At 42.3% G+C, this 19,653-nt stretch overlaps 1 protein-coding gene across 1 annotated transcript; it reads right to left on the bottom strand.

Annotated features, from left to right (window-relative positions):
• Nucleotides 1-16,412: 16,412 nt before the first annotated feature.
• On the bottom strand, nt 16,413-17,372 carry LOC105485762 (olfactory receptor 13C7-like). The gene has a single exon (XM_011748228.2). The coding sequence runs from the start codon at nt 17,370-17,372 to the stop codon at nt 16,413-16,415; it is 960 nt and encodes a 319-aa protein (XP_011746530.2).
• Between the last annotated feature and the right edge of the window lie 2,281 nt (nt 17,373-19,653).

Here is a 19,653-nt window from a genome sequence, read left to right as displayed (position 1 = left end):
AACTTGAATTCTGGAATTATGGATGACTGTTGCAGTCACACAAGTTTCAGTTTCCAATTTATTTATGCATTTTCTCTTTGGTTGCCTGCCATAGAGAAAATCCTGATTCATAGAGATGAGTACCTTGCAAATGGTCACAGTTTTTGAAATAACTTACCTTGCAATCCCACACAACTCTTCATTTAAATTAAGATGGTATCTTGAAAATGAAGCGCTGATAAATTTCTGTTTAAATATTGGTTCGTGAAAACTTATGTCCACATAAAAACTTGCACACAGATGTTTATAGCAGCTTTAGTCCTAATTGCCAAAATTTAGAAGCCACCAAGATGTCCTTCAGCAGGTGAATGGAGGAAAAAAAGACAACAACTTTGGTGCATGCAGACTGTGGGATATTATTCAGTGCTAAAAAGCTATTAAATCATGAAAAGACATGAGGAACTTTAAATGCATATTACTATGTGAAAGAAGCCAGTCTGAAAAGCCTCCATACTTTATGATTTCAACTATATGACATTCTGGAAAAAGTAAAACAGTGAAGATGGTAAAATGATTAGTGGTTGCCAGGGGTTGGGGGAAGGGAAGGATGAAAGGCAGAACACAGAGGATTTTTAGGGCAGTGAAACTAATCTGCATGATACTGTAATGGTAGATATATGTCATTATACACTTGTCAAAACCCATAGAATGTATAACACCAAACCCATAGAATGTATAACACCGAGAGTAAACCCTAATGCAAATGAGGGATTTGGGGTGATGATGCGTTGATATAGGTTAACCAATGGAAACAAATGTACCACTCTGTTGCAGAAGGTTGATAATGGGGGAGGTTGTGCATATGTGAGGACAGAGGATATGTGGGAACTCCCTGTACTTTCCACTCAGTGTGAACCCAAGTGTGCTAAAAAAGTTTATTAATTTAAAAAATGCTAGATGTTAAAAATCTGAAAAACCTGATTCACTAATAAGATATGATAGCTGCTCGAATTCCTTATCACACATTTAAAAGAATCAAAGATGTAGCAACCAAAACTCACTTTTAATCTTGATGCTATTTATAAGGTAGTAGCAACCAAAATTTGTGGTTAATCCTGATACTATTTATAATGCGTATTATTTTTGTGTGACGTGTTCACTTGCTATTGTGCAATTGGCCATGATGCCATAAAAAGAACATACACCAAGCAGATGATTCATAGCCTTGCCCAACACTTAATTGAGAACAGCACATATTTGTACTTCTTTGCATAATTTTACGTGAGCTCTGTGCATAGGCTTGGATTAAAGAAAGATCATTTCACGTCTGAATCTGTTCTGGTAATAAACAGAAAAAAGAGAAAAGATAAGTGCAGAGCCACACTTTTTTCGAATCAAGGACTTTTAAAGAAGATTGCACAGAGATGGCAGGAAAATAATTATTCCAAGTTCTAATCAAAAGTGAGTCAATTCGACAGAACAAATGTTAATGTGGTAGTAGCCTCTAGTATGTCAAAAATTGAAAAATAGAACACATTTGTGTATGTCCATTGTCTTGCATATTAAATGTTATTTAGAATATCTGTATTTTTAAAGAAACTCAAATTAACTACTTGTGGGATGTGACAAACCTCCATTGGGGAAAAGTTAGATTTTTGTTTAATCAGGTTGTATTATTCCAGAGTTTTGTATAATGTATGTTTGAACATATCTATTTTAATTCTGATACCCTTTTTCTCTCCCAGAATAATGAATCACACTCTGTTCCACAGCTGGTTTAAATATGTCATTGTGTTCTTTTTTAGCTTTTTGTAATCATAACAGCATTTGTTGCTTAATCCAGCTGAAATTTATGGAAGTGTATAGTGTGATGTACGGATCAAAGGCAACCTTCATTCAATTGAATGTTGTTGCTGTTCCACTATTTATTAAAACATGATTCCTTCTTTAAGCTATTAATTTTGGTCTGATGTATATGTATTAAATTCTTACAGTTTGGATTCATTTTCTGGTATCATGAATATGAATGATTTTGCAAAACAAAAATCCAATGGTGTATAGTTCAATAATTGTTACCTCGTACATAACTTCACATCTGGTAGGAAGAATCTGACATTGTGATCTTCAGAAGGTCCTTGTATTGTTCCATTATTCTTCACTAGCAATTTATGGTGTTCAGTAGAGTCTTTTGGATCATTTAAAACACCAAATAACTGTGCTTATAAGGCCAGATTTCCTATAAGCCCTACTTCAAACATAGTGGAATTTGAATCTTTGGGGACAGAGCCCAGCAATATGTATATTAAAGACATTCGTTTTTGTTTTTGTTTATGTTTTTGTTTTTTTTTTTGAGTCAGAGTCTTGCTGTGTCACCCAGGCTGGGGTGCAGTGGTGTGATCTCTGCTCACTACAACTTCTGCCTCTCTTGTTCAAGCGATTTTTCTGCTTTAGCCTCCTGAGTAGCTGGGATTACAGGCATATGCCACCACACTCGGCTAAGTTTTATTTATATATATATATATATATATATATATATATATATATATATATTTTTTTTTTTTTTTTTTTTTTTTTTTTAGTAGAGATGGGTTTCACCATGTTGGGCAGGCTGGTCTTGAACTCCTTACCTTAAGTGATCTGCCCACCTCGGCCTCCCAAAGTGCTGGGATTACAGGTGTGAGCCACCAAGCCCAGCCATATTAAAGAAGCTTTTTGTTTGTTACAATTTGAGAGCTTCTACTTTAGGAATAAAGGTCACTTTTATTGTAATTCTTTCCCCAAATCCCTGGCCAATCCCCCTGCTTTCCTTTATACTCTTATACTAGTCTTGATTGGGTGCAGTGGCTCACACCTGCAATCCCAATACTTTGGAAGGTCCAGGCGGGAGGATTGCTTGAGGCCAGGAGTTTGAGACCAGCCTGGGCAATATAGCAAGATCCTAACTCTACCAAATATATATATGTATGTGTGTGTGTGTGTGTGTGTGTGTGTGTGTGTGTGTGTGTGTATGCCTAACTTTACCAAATCTATCTGTCTGTCTCTGTCTGTCTATCTATCTATACCAGGCATAGTGTGTGTGCCTGTGGTCTTAGCTGAGGGAGGCTGAGGCCAGAGGATAGCTTGAGCCTCAGGAGTTCAAAGTTGCAGTGAGCTGCGATGGTACCACTGTGCTCCATCCAGGCTGGGCAACACAACAAGATTCTGTCTCTAAAAAAAAATAAATAAAAACAAAAAGAAAACAGTCTTATGCTTTTATTCTTGACTCGATCTGTCATGTCTGGAATTATGATTATTCTCAATGATTTGATATTTGTAATTATTATGAATACAATAGTATTCCTTGTTTTGTTTTGGTTTTTTTTTTTTTTTGGTTCTTGGTTTGTGTTGTTGTGTATTGAACACAGGAACATATATGTAGGTATGTGGGAATACAATAGATTTTGGGGAACTTATTTCTATTTTCTAACTTTTCTGAACTCATATTACTGCTAATAGTTTTCCGGTTAATTTTTAGAAATACTGTAATGGGTTTTCTGCAAAAACTGACCTATATTTCTTTCTCCACTATATTTATGTCTCTTATTTTGCACTTGACCACATTTTTATATCTATTTGCACTTGGCTACATTTTAGAACTATTTGAAATGAGAATTAGGGTGGGGACAGTGTATAAGCTAAAGAAAATTACTAGTTCAGTCAGCTAAAAAATTACACATAACAATTCAGATAAGAATGAGAACTGAAGAAAGAAGTTGCTTCTTTTTTAAAAAATTGACTGTACTGAGGTATAATTTGCACACAATAAAATGTACCCATTCTAGGCCAGGTGCAGTGGCTCCCGCCTGTAATCCCAGCACTTTGGGAGGCCGAGGCAGGAGAATCACGACATCAGGAGATCAAGATCATCCTGGCTAACATGGTGAAACCCCGTCTCTACTAAAAAATACAAAAATCAGCTGGGTGTGCAGGCGGGCACCTGTAGTCCCAGCTACTCAGGAGGCTGAGGCAGGAGAATGGTGTGAACCCAGGAGGTGGAGCTTGCAGTGAGCCGAGATCGTGCCATCGCACTCCAGCCTGGGCGACAGTGAGATGCTGTCTCAAATAATAATAATAATAATAATAATAATAATAATAGTAAAAGTACCCATTCTAAGACTCAGTTCTATGGGTCTTAAGAAATGTATGCACTTGTGTGACTACCATCACAAAATCAAGATATAAAATATTCCCACCACTCCCCAAAGCTTCTTCATACCCTTGCAATCAACCCCACCACCTCCCGAGGCTCCAGGCAACAACTGGTATGATTTTTGTCACCATATATTAGCTATGACGTTTCTAGAATTCCAGTCATACACCATGGACTCTTCTGTGTCTGGCCTCTTTCACTTAGTGCAATGTTTTTGAGATAATCCCATGTCTTAGCAATTTTTGGGTATTTTGTTCCTTTTTATTGCTGGGTAGTATTCCATTGTATGGATGTACCTCAATTGTTTTTTTTTTTTTTTTTTTTTTTTTTTTTTTTTTGAGACTGAGTCTGGCTCTGTCGCCCAGGCTGGAGTGCAGTGGCCGGATCTCAGCTCACTGCAAGCTCCTCCTCTCGTGTTCACGCCATTCTCCTGCCTCAGCCTCCCGAGTAGCTGGGACTACAGGCGCCCGCCACTTCGCCCGGCTAGTTTTTTGTATTTTTTAGTAGAGACGGGGTTTCACTGTGTTAGCCAGGATGGTCTCCATCTCCTGACCTCGTGATCCGCCCGTCTCGGCCTCCCAAAGTGCTGGGATTACAGGCTTGAGCCACCGCGCCCGGCCCTCAATTTGTTTATCTTTTGACTTATTGATGGATATTTGAGTTATTTTCAATGTGGGGCTATTATGAATAAAGATTCTATGAGGATTTGTATACACATCTTTGTGTGGATGTATTTTTATTTCTTTTGTGTAAACACTCATGTCTCAAGATGTACTCAAGGCATCTTAATTTATGTAGATGAACGAGTGGAGATACATGGAGGCCAATGCCTTTGAAAGAAGATTTTTATTACTTACATTTCCCAAGAGGAGAGATCACACCATACCATGCTGGGGCCATATGGGGAAGCACCAAGGTTTTTTCAGGAGGCAGAAGCAAGAGTGAGGGGAAAGCCTAGGCCAGAGACTCTATTAGAGTTTCCATGGGAAAGACAGGGCAGGTGTGGGTAGACAGCATAGGACTGAAAAATATGTGGGCTCTGGGCTATGAGGGTGGTCTCTGGTTGTCCAATACATGGCCCTGGGTGGTTTAGGGCAGGGAAATATTGGTTGGTATGTGAGTTAGATAAGGAGGTGATTCAGAGTATAGGCTCTGGATCTCAGAGGAAATGTAAACAACTTTGGTTGTTAGTTTGGCCCTGAAATTAACGGATGTCAAATAGACAAATACAGAATCTAAGAAAACACAGAACAACTGAAGACTTGAACTACTGTCTCAAGGAAGTGTATATTTAACTTCATAAGAAACCAGTAGCTGTTTTCCAAAGGATTGTACCTTATTACATTCTCATCAGCAATGTATGAGAGTTCTAGCAGCTACATATCCTCCATAACACTTGGTGTTGTCAGTCTTTAAAATTTTAGACATTCCAATGAGTGTATGGTGAAATCTCATTGTGGTTTTAATTTGATTTTCCATAGTGACAAATGATGTTGAACAATTTTCATGTGCTTCTTGGACATTTATAAATCTTTTGTGAAACTCTTTTGTGAAGCGTCGGTTCAAATCTTTCCCTCATTTTGGGGGACTGTCATATTATTGCATTGTAAAAGTTCTTTACATATTATGGATACAAGTCCTTTACCAGATATATGCATTGCAGCTATTGTCTGTCAATCTGTTGCTTACCCATTCATTTTCTTAATGGTATTGTCTGAAGAGCAAAAGTTTTAAACTTTGGTGAAGTCCACTTTGGCACTTATTTCCTTTAGGGTTCATGCTTTTTTGCATCTTAAGAAACTTTTGCCTATTCTGAGGTCACAAAGATTTTCTCCTATGTTTTCTTCTAGACTTTCTATAGTTCTAGCTTAAGCATTTAGGTCTATGATTGATTTCAAGTGAAGTTTTGTGAATGGTGTGAAGTAAAGGTCAAGGTTCATTTTTTCCCCATATGACTCTCCAGTTGCTCCAGAAACATCAACGCCCAACTGGCTTGGGCCTGCCTTGACTCTGCTGATACAATGGACCCCTGAAGATGTGCCTAATATTCCCATTTGTTCTAAATCTTTCCATTCAATGACCTTGACCCATTAAATGGAAAGATTTAGTGATGGGGTCACTCCATCACTCACCATGGTGATCCTGTTGACAACAGCTGGAGTGCATTGGTGCAATCAAGGTGCACTCTGCAGCCTTGAACCTCTGGCTCAAGTGGTCCTCCTGCCCCAGCCTTCCAAGTAGCTGGGACTACAGGCATGTGCCATCATACCCAGCTAGTTTTAAAATTTTTTGTAGAGATGGGGTCTCGCCATGTTGCCCAGGCTGGTCTGAAACTCTTGGCCTCAAGCGATCCTGCTGCCTTTGCCTGCCAAAGTGCTGGGATTACAGGTATGAGCCACCATGCCTAGCCAGAAAGCCCAATTTTTAAGATTATTGTCTAACTTGACACTCTACGAGAAAACCAAATGTTTTATTCTAGGGAGTCTTTGTTCATCCCCATGAATTAATGAAACTATTGATTGAATAGGGGGAACAAGTGGGCAACTTGATTTTGGGAATATAAAACCACACTGGTCAAGGGTGCCTCTTCTGGCAGCATGAACAATTAGATTCTCTGAGTATTCTCATCTTGCTGAGTGTGGAACATAACTGAACATGCTGAATAAAATCTAAAAACATTTTTTTAAAAGGTATTGATGAGCTTTCCAGAAACTAAGGGATACTCAAAGGCCAAAAACTAAGTGAAATCTGCCCCCCCAGAGACTTAAAAGCATTGACATTTTAGGCTTTTGCTGTGAGGGAATTTGCCAGGCTGGTGAACACCTCACAGGCTTGGTGATGCCCAAGGGCTTGGCCCACAGGAGGAGACTTGCGCGAGGAAGTCTTCCTAGCCTGCCTCTTCCTTCAACCCCTCTGCCCTGGTCCCAAATCTTCTAGGGCCTTGCTTCTCAAAGCGTGGCCTGCAGAGTTCAGCAGCATAGACATTATCTGGAAATCTGTTAGAGATGTAGAATCTCAGACCCTACCTCAGACTCACCGAATCCTTATCCACATTTTCAGATGAGTCATGAAAACATTCAAGTTTGAGAAGCACCCATCTCAGGAGCTTGCAGAAATTTCAATTGTCAGCTTCAGCAGTGTCCACCAGGTGGCAGGTTTGCAATAGGCACAGGTAGCTAGAGCTGCAACCGGCCACCCAAGTCTCTAAGTGGCACTAGAAGTTAGGAACAATTGCTCATGAACTGTGGAGGAGTGACTCCAGAGGAGACCCCTAATCAAAGAGTGGCGGGTGGGGGGTGTGAGCCACAAGTTCCTCCTGTCTGGGCAGTCTCCAGTTGTATTGTCTAGTGAGAGGCATAGGCTATACCCTCTCATTTTACAGACAAAGAAATCAAGGCCCAGAGAGGGAGGGAGACTTAGCCAAGTGCTCAGCAGCAGGAAGTAGTATCAGGGTTGGACTTGGAAGGCAGGTGTCAGGCTGCCTGGCCTGGGCTGAGAGCACTCTACGGTCTAAGCTGACCTGAGCAGCTGCCTCTCCACTCCCTCCCCTCAGATGCTCTTTGAACAGCTATCTAATTTTCTCTGGAAGTGCTAGAAGCTGCTGTTATAATAATTCAATTTGGATGGCCAGTGGTATTTCCACATAATATAGTTTGGATATTTGTCCTCGCTCAAATCTCATGCTGAATTGTAATCCCCAGTGCTGGAGCTGGGGACTGGTGGGAGATGTTTGGATCATGGGCAGATTCCTTATGGCTTGGTGCTATCTTCGTGATAGTGAGTTCTCCCAAGATTCAGTTGTTGTAAAGTGTGGCACCTCCTGCCTGCTCTGTCTCTCCCTTTGTCTTTCTCTCTCTCTCACTCACTCCTGCTTTGACCATGTGAAGTGCCTGCTCCCACTTCACCTTCTGCCATGAGTAAAAACTCCCTGAGGCCTCCCCAGAAGCTGAGCAGATGCTGGAGCCATGCTTGTATAGTCGCAGAACCATGAGCCAGTTAAACCTCTTTTCTTTATAAATTACCCAGTCTCAGGTATTTCTTTATAGTAGTACAAGAATGGCCTAATACACCACAATACTCAAGGTCCTGTGGCTAGAATCACTGCCTAGGAAGGTCAACTTTGAAAGGACCTCAAAGCCATGAAGCCTAAAACTAGCTTCCAGCAAGGGAGAGAGACAGCTGAGGCCACAGAGGGGCTCCAACAGCCAGCCCACTGCCCCCACACTGCCATGTCTTGCCATTAGTTCATTTGGGTTTTTTGTTTGCTTCTTCATTGCTTTGTTTCTTTGGTTCCAATTAGGCCTACTCTCATGTCTAAAGGATTTGTAGTAACCCAAAAATGTATTCAAGGCCAAAAAATTAAAAATAGATAGGTGAGGAAATGGGGCAATGGGAAACTAAAAGTACAGATGTAGAGGCACTTTCCCTCCAGGTCCTTTGATAGAAGCTTCCATTACCTGTGACACAACAGGGAAACTCAGTTTACTTGTTCGTCCTAGTCCCATGGTTCACGGCCTGGACCTTGGGAAAGTCCCTTCTTTCCTCGGAGTTATCATTTCTCCATGAGCACCGTGAGGCGCTTAGAGATCATATGTTCTGGCCACCTGGGATCTTGACAGTCACTCACTCGGTTAGGGGTTTCTGAAATACCAGGTTCCTCACAGCAGCCTTCAGGCCCTTGTTCCTCAGGCTGTAGATGATGGTGTTCAGCATGGGGGTGGCCACTCCATAGGAGAGGGAGATGAGTTTGTCTGCAAAATCCTGCTTGTCTGCCCCCAGTGGGTCCTTCGATTTGGGTTTCCCATACGTGAAGAGGGTGGTCCTGTAGAAGACAACCACAACTGTGAGGTGGGCAGAGCAGGTGGAGAAGGCCTTTTGCCTGATCACGTTGATGGAGATGTCAGCACAGGCCAACTTCAGGACAGCCAGGACCTCACAGGTCAAGTGGTTGATGATATTGTCCCCATAGAAGGGCAGGCAACTGACCACGTTTAGTCTCTTCCCTTCCCTCAGGGCAGATGGGCCAAGAACTCCTCTGCTGTGGTGATATCAGCCAGGAGTCAGTCCCAGGTACCCTGTAACTCTAGTGCCAAGACCTTAAACTTTTACTGACCTTTAAGTAAATTTCACTTCACCAGCGAGCCTCTATGACTGGATAGCAAGGGGCCTCCTGCACGTTCTGGCCAAGTTGAAGTTCATTTCTCTCTGAACCTCCCTCCTCCCCATTTCCCATCAGCTCTCACGAAAGACACTGACTTGCTTCTGAGGCTGGTCCTGAGGTTTCCCTTGCTTTTTTCAGGGAATTAAAAAATCTCTGTTTGGGACTTCTAGGTGCTCACACGTGATTTATCCTGGGTTATCATAAGCTTGTTGACAATCCAGGGGTTTTGCAGTTGGCTTTATTTTACCCTGTGCCTGAAAACCATACAAACTCTCTAGAAATCCATCTCCTCCGAGCTCTGCTTTGTGACCTGACCCCTTTCCAGGTTGTTACAGGAGCACTTCCTGCCAGGAGCTCTAAGACTCTCCTGTACTTTCACGAGCACACAGTGTCTGTGCCATGGCCATTTGACTCAAGTCAACAGATGGCTACTGAGCACACCTTCTGTGCCAGGCATGATTCTCAGCACTGGGGACTCAGAGATGAAAATCAAAGTTTCTACTTTAAAGAGCTCAATATTTAGGAGAAGACAGACATGCCAAGAAATCAGTGCAAGGGCTATAACAGCAACAACAGCAGCTGTAGAAGCAGTGGTAGGAGCTATTATCAATTGAATATGTTTTGTACTAGGAGGTCAGATGCGGTGATTCACCTTTGTAATCCCAGCACTTTGGGAGGCTGAGGCAGGCGGATTGCTTGAGCTCAGGAGTTCAAAACCGGCTTGAGTAACACAATGAGACCCCATCTCTACAATTTTTTTTTTTTTAAAGAAATTAGCTGGGTTTGGGGGCATGCACCTGTAGTCCCAGCTATAATCAAGCAGCTTAGCAGTTAAGCCTCAAAAGGCATTTTAAAACTCTTTTTACTTTCCCCTTTCTTCCTCCTCCCACCCCCAGTCTCAAGATACAACTTTGAGACAGACTGCATATGTGTTACCTTTCATCTTGAAATACAGCCTCGGAATGGGCTGTGAACCTCCACTCCCTTTCTTTTCCCACTCTGTGCTCCCATGCCTTATGCACATTTATTTACCTAGATGCCTGTTAAGCACATACCACACTCACTTATCTGGTCATATGCTTCCTTTGATGCTGCAGGGTCAGATCCTGATAGGGACCAGACACCTCCAGAATTCTCTCTCCAACAAAAGGTTACCTCAGGGTTGGAACCCACTCTCAGCTGAAGAGTGACCACAAGATTGACTGTGATTAATTTATAACCTGGTAGGATCCACGATGGCACCAGCCCCTTCACCAAATGGAACAATAATTCAAGATGAGCCATTGGAGTGTCAAGGAACCTGGTACCTCCTAGCCCCCCTTGCCTCTTCCACATTCCAAAATGTTTTCTTTAAAAACCCCTGCATTCCCTCCACAAATTGAAGAGTGGAATTTGCTGTCTACTTTTCCCCTTGCTGGCATAGATAATAAAGGAATATTACTCTTCCTTATCATAACTCATTATTATTTTGACTTCTTTCTACAAGCAGTGAGCAACCAGATCCTTTTGCTAGTGCCACAGCTACTCAGGAGGCTGAGGTGGGAGGATTGCTTGAGCCCAGGAGGTTGAGGATGCAGTGAACCAAGATCATACTGCTGCACTCCAGAATGGGTGAGAGAGCAAGACCTTGTCTCAAAAAAAATAAAAAAAAAGAAAGATTATATACTAGGCACCTTATCTACTGTCATTCTCATAACATCCTCAGAAGGAAAGAGCTATCATTCCTGTTCTCAGATGAAGAGAGAAAGCGCAATAAAATCCAAAACATGTGGCTAAAGAATGGGGGCAGATGTTCTCAATCCACTGGTAGGCTTTTAAGCTGGATCTGAGTCCCAGCCATATAACTGCCCTGTTTTCCTCTCTGCTTTTAAATGTAAAGGTCAGACTAAAAGACTGAATGAATATCCATCTACCCCTGACATCTTCCATACACAGGTCAGGATCTGTAGGAACTCTGTCTAGGCCCCATGTCTCCAAGGTCAGATTCCTCTCTGACCCAGGGCTGGATGTCTTGATTTCCCTTGAGGAACTCCTCTTCTGTCTTAGGGAGAAAGCCATTTGGTTTATTCCACAAATGGAATCATGGTTCAAACCTTCATTCTCTTGTAAGAATAAAGATAAGAAATGTTTCTATTTTGGGATCACTTAAGCCTAATTAATTTGATTTGGAAGTATTCATGTTTGGAGTGTTTGCCAGTGTTTTTCTTTCAGTGGTCATGCAAAATAGTCATAGAAACAGCCATGGGATAGATGCTGTCTGCTTAATTGGGGTTCCCTAAAACACACCACCATACAGGCCAGTCTTCAATTCTGGCTTTTGTTTTGCTCATTGACAATGGTAGGTCCAAGCTTAGAAGGGGCCTTAGGGACTAATCAGGCCAACTCCTATGCAAAGCATACAGGCCCTACTACTTCTTGATCATGGTCCTCCAGGCTCAGCTGGAATACAAATGCCCCTCGACTTACAATGGCGCAATGTAGTGATAAACCATCATAAATGGAAAATATTGTAAGTTGAAAATGCATTGAATACCCTTAACTTGCTGAGTGTCATGGCTTAGCCTTGCCTATCCTAAATGTGCTCAAAACACTTATAGCAGTCTACAGTTGGGCAAAATCATCTAGGACAAAGTCAATTTTATAATACAGTGTTGAATATCTCATGTAATTTATTGACTACTATACTGAAGGTGAAAAGAAATGGTTGTATGAGTACTCGAAGTACAGTTTCTACTGAATGCGTATCATTTTTGCACCATTGTAAAGTTGAAAAATTGTCAGCCAGCTTTCTTCCAGCACCCTGTGCTGAGAAGAGCTCTATGTACATAGGATACATTTGTTTATAATTTATGTGTACTTGGGTAATCCTAACCATTAATTTTTCCAGAAGTAAATACCTTGGGGATGAGGAGAGCCATCAAACCTCCATTTTTCTTTCTGGGGTCTGGCTTTGTCACCCAGGCTGGAATGCAGTGGCACAATCAGCTCACCAAAGCTTTGAACTTCTGGGCTCAAGTGATCCCTTTGCCTCAGTCCCGAGTATTTTGGACTACGTATGCACCACTACACCTGGCTAACTTTAAAAAATGTTTTTGTAGAGATGGAGTGGGGGGTCTCACTCTGTTGCCCACGCTGGTCTCAAACTCTTGGCCTGAAGAGATCTTTCTGCCTCACCCTCCCAAAGTGCTAGGATTACAGGCATGAGCCACCATGCCCAGCCAAGAACTCCATCTTTCTTTTTTCTTTTTTGAGATGGAGTCTCACACTGTCACGTGGGCTGGAGTGCAATGGTGTGATCTCGGCTGACTGCAACCTCCGCCTCCTGGGTTCAAGCGATTCTCCTGCCTCAGCCTTCTGAGTAGCTGGGATTACGGGTGCCTGCCACCACATCCAACTAATTTTTTGTATTTTTAGTAGAGATAGCATTTCACTATGTTGGCCAGGTGGGTCTCGAACTCCCAACCTCAGGTGATCCGCCCACCTTGGCCTCCCAAAGTGCTGGGATTACAAGCATGAACCACGGCGCCCGGACTTCAGAACTCCATTTTTCTACTGACACCTCCTCTGGTTCCTGTCCTCACCCATGCCAATTGCTTCCAATTATATTCAGTTGCTCAAATGGTCAGTTGCTCCATTTATATCATCATTGGCTGCCTTTATTCCCTTCTGTCTTCAGACATTCCCAGGCATTTCAGACCTATAATGATTCATAAAAGGTGCCCACTCACTTTTGTACAAATAACATTGGTGTTATTTCCTTCTGAATATGCCTGGAACTAGAATTTACGTTATCTGGTGTCAGAGTCACAGAAATGCCTCATGTCTTGTGAAATAAGGCTTCTCTATCTTTTGTGCCTAAATTCATATTGAACCTATGCTATTTCTAAGGAGATGAGAGTGGATGTATGCCAGGAATCACAATTTTTTCAAATTGCTCCTTGAAAGGGACTTCTTTAAAAGTCATCAGGCCATCACGGCCCCCACAGAGGAATACGCTGCTGCTCTGCTGGCCACTGCTTTAGAGAGAGTGTCTGGCAACCAAGAGATCCTTCAGGTTGGGATGGCTCCTGGAAACATCAAACTGCCTTGGCAGAGTGTAGAGGAAGGAGCCAAAAGGCTCAAAGAATTTGGTATGCTAAATGGACTTTTAAATTAGACCTACCAGATGGCTATGTTCCCTAGGAAGGCTAGGGGACACTCTCTTCACTAAGTTAATAAGAAAATGCACTAGTGAGGTACATTATCGAGAAGTTCAGCAGTGTTTATCCTCTGTCAGCTGAGGCTGACTGTAGGAGGTGCTGTTTTGGAAGTGGGGTCTCCTATTTAATGGAGATGATAATTTTCTAGAATAGTAGATGCCTAATGGCAGCACTTAACTATTAGGGGCAAGAAGATTAATTGCTGTAATAGACAGCAAGGTCAGAATAGCAACCAGAGGACCAGACCCACAGGAATGTATGGTGATGAGTATGAAACTGTGATGTTCCTAGGAGCAAGACAGGTAGGCAATTTAAAACGTTGTAAATGTATGTAATTTAAAAAAAAATCAAGCATGGATGAGCAGAAGCCTGACAACAGCTTCCCTGTTGAAAAATTATGATTATTCACTCAATTCCAGACCTAAATTAATTCTCAGATCCAAAATACCTCAATTGAAGGAGAGGCTGGTCTCTGAGGAGGAATCCTGCAATGCCCTTGCATGTATATAGTAGTGATTTTCTCTATATTTCCCTTCAGGGACTTGTGACTATTTCCCTGAGTAGCTATACACTGGGGAAAATGGAATACCCCAATATTTTGAGGGCTGTTTGTTATGAATCTTAACTGACACTAATACCAAGGAACCCAAAGGAGCATCACAGATCCCTTTTACTGTAGGAGTATATGGAAATCAGATGATAAATGGGGTCTAGACCCAAGTTTGTTTCCTGATAGGACAAATGGATTTTTATGGAACTAACCACTGGTAGTCATTCTCCAGGTTTCCAAATGTGTAACTGGCACAGACATACATAATAGCTGTTCTCACATTTGCAGTAGGGGTGAGTCCTGCCTAGAGTGGGATCTGCGACATCCACCTCTCCCCTGCCTCTGGAAGGAATCTCTCCTCCTTCCTGTTTTCATGTCTGCTCTTTCTTCTTCCCCTTCTGGACACCTAAATGTGTCTCTTTAATGGGCTTAGGCTTTTTAAAAAGTGAAGGGAACTAGTGAATTCCAGCTGTTTTAATTATCTAGGCCACCCTCTCTATGTCCTCATTACACTCCCACCAGTAAAAACGCATTTAGGGCAAAGACCTGAGTCTTATTTCACATGGGGATGAGGAAGAAAAAAAGAGAAAAGAAAAGGAGAAAACAACCTAGTATGTACTGGCATGGCTAAAGGACCAAAGTTTGGTAATAACTGACAGCTATGGTCTGAATGGTTCCCCTAAATTCAGATGTTGAAACTTAATTATCGATGTAATAGTATTAAAAGGTACAACCCCATGAATGGGATTAGTAACCTTATAAAAAGGCTGGAGGGAACCAGCTAGCCCCGTTTTTGCTTTTTCATCCCTTCTGCCATGTGAGGACATAGTGTTCAAGGTATCATCTTGGAAGCAGAGACTGGACTGTCACCAGACATCAAACATGCTGGTGCCTTGATCTTGGACCTCCCAGCCTCTAGAACTGTGAGAAATAAATTTGTACTATTTATACATTACCTAGTCTCAGGTATATTGTTAAAGCAGCAAAAATGGATGAAGACGCTGACATTTACAAATATAAAGTGGACTGAAAATAGTCACTATAATACATTAAGTTTCACTCCTATCTCAGTCTGTTTCTTGAGTGTAGGAGGAAGTCATGGACTTAGAGCTCTTTGGGCTGCAAAGGACACATAGCCAATCTCACTGGTGTGTGATGACTGTTATTGCTGGCCTGTTATTAGTTGTAGGATTGAGAATTATTTTTGCATTTGCTTCCTCACAGTCTTTTTGGTGTTTCAGAACAATGTGGGCATACTCATGGAATGTGTGCTATGTGTAACTGCTATGTGTCACGTTGGTTGCATGGACAAAAGTTTGGAAGCTGCTGGCACCCAGTCATACAGTACTTAGTTACTGCTGCAGTCAGGTGGCAAGTTTGCCTCTGAATTCCCCTGTGGTGACAATAAATAGATGAATGTTGTGAATGACAAGATTCTTAGTGTCCATGAGATCAAAACAAAGCAGCTGCTCAGGTCTCACTATTTCTAGTGCTAAGATGTGAAAAGAATTCCTGCCGTAGTACTAATACTCACCATTACATGTTGGGGTAGATGACATTTTCCAATTTATCCCTACATGAGAAAGAGCAAAGGTCTCTGGGGTGACACCAAATCAGAGTAAAGTAAGTAGCAGTTTTACATAGGACAAAACAACATTGTATTAGTCCATTCGTGCAATGATATAAAGAAATACCTGAAACTGGGTAATTTACAAAGAAAAGAGTTCTAATTGGCTTGTGATTCCAGAGGCTGTACAGGAAGCATGGCTGGGGAGGCTTCAGGAAACTTACAATCACGGCAGAAGGTAAAGGGGAAACGATCATATCCTACATGGATGGAGTAGGAGGAAGAGGGTGAAGCAGGAGGTGCTACACAGTTTTAAACATCTAGATCTCATGGGAACTGACTCACTATCATGAGAACAGCAAGGGGGAAATCTGCCCCCATGATCCAATCACCTCTTCCCAGGCCCCTCCTCCAACACTGGGGATTACCATTTGACAGGAGATTTGGGCAGGGACACAGAGCCACACCATATCCTGTATCCTCCAAGATCCCAAATTTTTGTTTGTTTGTCTCTTTTGACCACCTCTATAACTCTTATGGATATTCATCAAATTCTGTATCAAAGAATTTAAGATTTAGTCAGTAAAATATAGCTACACTATGACACAGTATAGTTCTGTGTAAAGCCAACAAACTAACCAGCAGCCTCAGAAATTTTATGGCTCTTTCCACTGACAGTCTAAGGTCCTCCCTGGTTACTATTTCCCCAAGAGAACAATGAGGAATTTGGAGGTTGTGCATTCTGGCAGTCTGGGAATCTGTGACAGTCACTCTGTTAGGTGTTTTTGAGCCACGAGGTTCCTCACAGCAGCCTTCACATCCTTGTTCCTCAGGCTGTAGATGATGGGGTTGAGCATGGGGGTCACCACCCCATAGAAGAGGGAGATGAGTTTGTCTGCAAGGTCCTGTTTGTCTGCCCTCAGCGGGTCCTTAGACTTGGGCTTCCCATACATGAAAAGGATGGTCCCATAGAAGACAATCACGACAGTGAGATGGGCAGAGCAGGTGGAGAAGGCCTTTCTCCTCCCCTCAGCTGAGGGGATCCTCAGGATGGTGGCAATGATGAAGACGTATGAGACAAAAATAAACAGGACTGGGAGTGCAAGGAAGATCATGTTGGCCACAACCATGCTGATCACGTTGATGGAGATGTCAGCACAGGCCAACTTTAGAACTGCCAGGATCTCACAGGTGAAGTGATTGATGACATTGTCCCCACAGAAGGGAAGTCGCATTGCTAGGGATGTCTGTACTACAGAGTTGGTGATACCAGCTGTCCAGGAGCCGACAGCCATGGGCACATAAGCAGCCTTGCTCATGACCACAGGGTACCTAAGTGGGTTGCAGATGGCCACGTAGCGATCAAACGCCATCAAGCTCAAGAGAACACACTCTGTGGCTCCCATGGCAAAGGAGAGGAACATCTGCACTACACAGGCTGAGAAGGAGATGGTTTTCCTGGGGGTCAGGAAGCTGTCAAGGATAAGGGGGACTGAGGAGGTTGTATAGCAGATGTCCAGGAAGGACAGGTTCCTGAGGAAGAAGTACATGGGTGTGTCAAGGCGGGAGTCAAGGATAGTCACCAGGATGAGGACCCCATTGCCCAACAGGATCACCAGGTACATCAGCAAGATAAGCATGAAGAATGTCTTCTCCAGCTTTGGGTGGGCAGAGAGGCCCAGAAGAATGAACCCCAACATAGGGGAGGTCTCATTGGACCTGTTCATGGTGCATCTGCTCTGTCACCTGGAGGAACTCAGAGGTCAACCTCAGCATTCTCTTACTCCGAAAGTACCTGGAAGGCCAGGCACAAATCCTTGCCCTGCTGAACAACTGGGGAATAACGATTTGTTCATCTCTATGGGGTTCTAGGAACAGTGTAGTACAGGTCAATATTTAACTTCTGCTTCCAGTAAGAACAAACAGGCTAATTTGGACTAACTGTCTTGCAGATGACAATTAGACAAACTGGAAAAAATATATAAAACATTGGAGAAGTAATAAGACAATGAGGAACATAGGGTTTTGATTCTGAGGAAAAGCAAGGACCTAGAGATGTAAGTCTAGCACTTGTGGCTGTGATTCAACTCCAGCATTTGCAGCTTCTGGAGAGAGCCATGGAGAGACTGGGAAACATTACTGACAGCCTCATGGAGATGGAGAATAGGTTTTGTTGTGAAAGACTCACCTTGAAAGGCCCCTCACTAAATGTTCTCCCTTCGGGATGGACTGTTAAAGGGCAGCACCATAAGAATAAGGGCAAATCAGAAGGAAACAGACATTTACCAATGCTGTAGTTCCGCTTCATATCTTCTCAAGCTCTGAAATTGAATTGAGGTGATACCAGAGTTTTGGTGCTCCCAAATGCCTCACAGAAGCAAACATAGATCCACTTTGGAGGAAGATAATATCACCCCAGTCTCTAAATCATTTCTACAAATAATTTTGCAAACACAACATCTGGCACACACTAAAAAAGAATAAGGCACACAAGGAGACAAGAAAACAAATCACAACTAACAGAAAAAAAATGACAATAGAAAATAAAGTGTCTCTTGGGGCATGTAGCAGCCAAGAGGATAGCTCTAGTGACACTTGCCGAGAGAATAAGCCCAGGCCACCTTCACACCTCTGGTGCCAAGGTCTCAACATTTGGTTGATCCTTTTATGCATCTGTGGCAGCAAGTAGTCCCCTATGCCCCATGGCCAAGTTGAATGAGAGTTCCGACTGAACCTCCCCTGTTCTTTTCATTCTCCATTGCCTGCGGCCAAGGCATTAACTTGTTCCTGAGACTCTTCACAGAACGTTGGGTCCTGCTCTGCTAGCTTTTTTTTTTTTTTTTTTTTTTTTTAATGGAAAGGTTAAATCACTCTTGATAAAAGATTCTCGGATTTTCCAAACTTTGGCCAGGCACCTGAACCTTCTTCTAGGTCCATCTGTGTACTTGCTTATAAAATTCAGTTTCAGCAAAAAGCCCTGCTAAGTCAGTTCAGCAAGAACCCCCCCTCCTCAATATCTGATCATCCTCAATATTTGATGAGGTTCCTCATCCTCCACCATCCCCAGGTAATGTCTGATTACCGTGTCCTCTCTTCAGCAAGAATTCTGTTAGGTACATTTAGCCACAATCCCCTTTACCCCCGATGTTTCTTCTTAGTAATTTTCCATCCACTGACCTCCAGCCCCCTCCTTGGCTAAAAATTCCCACTTGTGCCTGCTGTATTTGGAGTTGAGCCCAATTTCTCTCCCTTACTGAAAATTCCCATGGCAGTGGTCTCTATACCTTTTGAGATAGTCCTTAATAAAGTTGGATTTGCCATGCTTTAACAAGTGTTGATGAATCATTGTTTCCTCAACACTCCTCAGACTTCAAAGTGCTCCTCAAACTACTCGAACTATGATTTGTTCTGGACCAGTAAAAAACTTGTAGGCAACTGAACAATATGGTTTTATTAGCATTGTATCTAAAATACTTACGAACCTCCCAGATATCTATCTCTCCAAGAACACTCAGTAATCCAGCCCCCTCCTCTGCTGTTGCAGGGATGCTTCCTGCCTAATGAGCTCTGAGATACTCCTATGTTGGTGGTTAGCACATTACAGCTGTGACCAAGTCAGTGCCCTAATAATTCAGGTCAGGTTAACATTTATCTATTGAGCATCTACTTTGGGCCAGGCATAATTCTAGGTGCTGATAAAAAAGAAAAAAAGAGCTCAAATTCTAGTGGGGAAATAGTCATGCAAACAAATACTTTCATCATCATCATTATCATCATCATCATCATCACTATCATCATCATCATCATCAACCATAACAATTACTTGAATGCTAAGGATAACAGGTCTTAGGGTCTATTTAGTAATTGCTCCCTTTCTAATGCAGAAAGCCCCTTTCACATTCCTGATAGTCCTAAAACCTAGATTTGACTATCTGAATAATGTGAGGTTCTTTATCTTCTGGTAAAGCTCACTTCATTTTGAAGTAGTTACTCTGTGATATTGAGCTG

Source organism: Macaca nemestrina, chromosome 14 (genome assembly GCF_043159975.1).
Source record: "Macaca nemestrina isolate mMacNem1 chromosome 14, mMacNem.hap1, whole genome shotgun sequence".
NCBI classification, from domain to species: Eukaryota; Metazoa; Chordata; class Mammalia; order Primates; family Cercopithecidae; genus Macaca; species Macaca nemestrina.
The sequence above is the reverse complement of the archived record's forward strand: the minus strand, read 5'-3'. Positions and strand labels throughout refer to the sequence as shown.

Excerpts from the sequence above, each read along its gene's own strand:
- LOC105485762 (XM_011748228.2), bottom strand. The coding sequence starts at position 17,372 with ATGAACAGGTCCAATGAGACCTCCCCTATGTTGGGGTTCATTCTTCTG.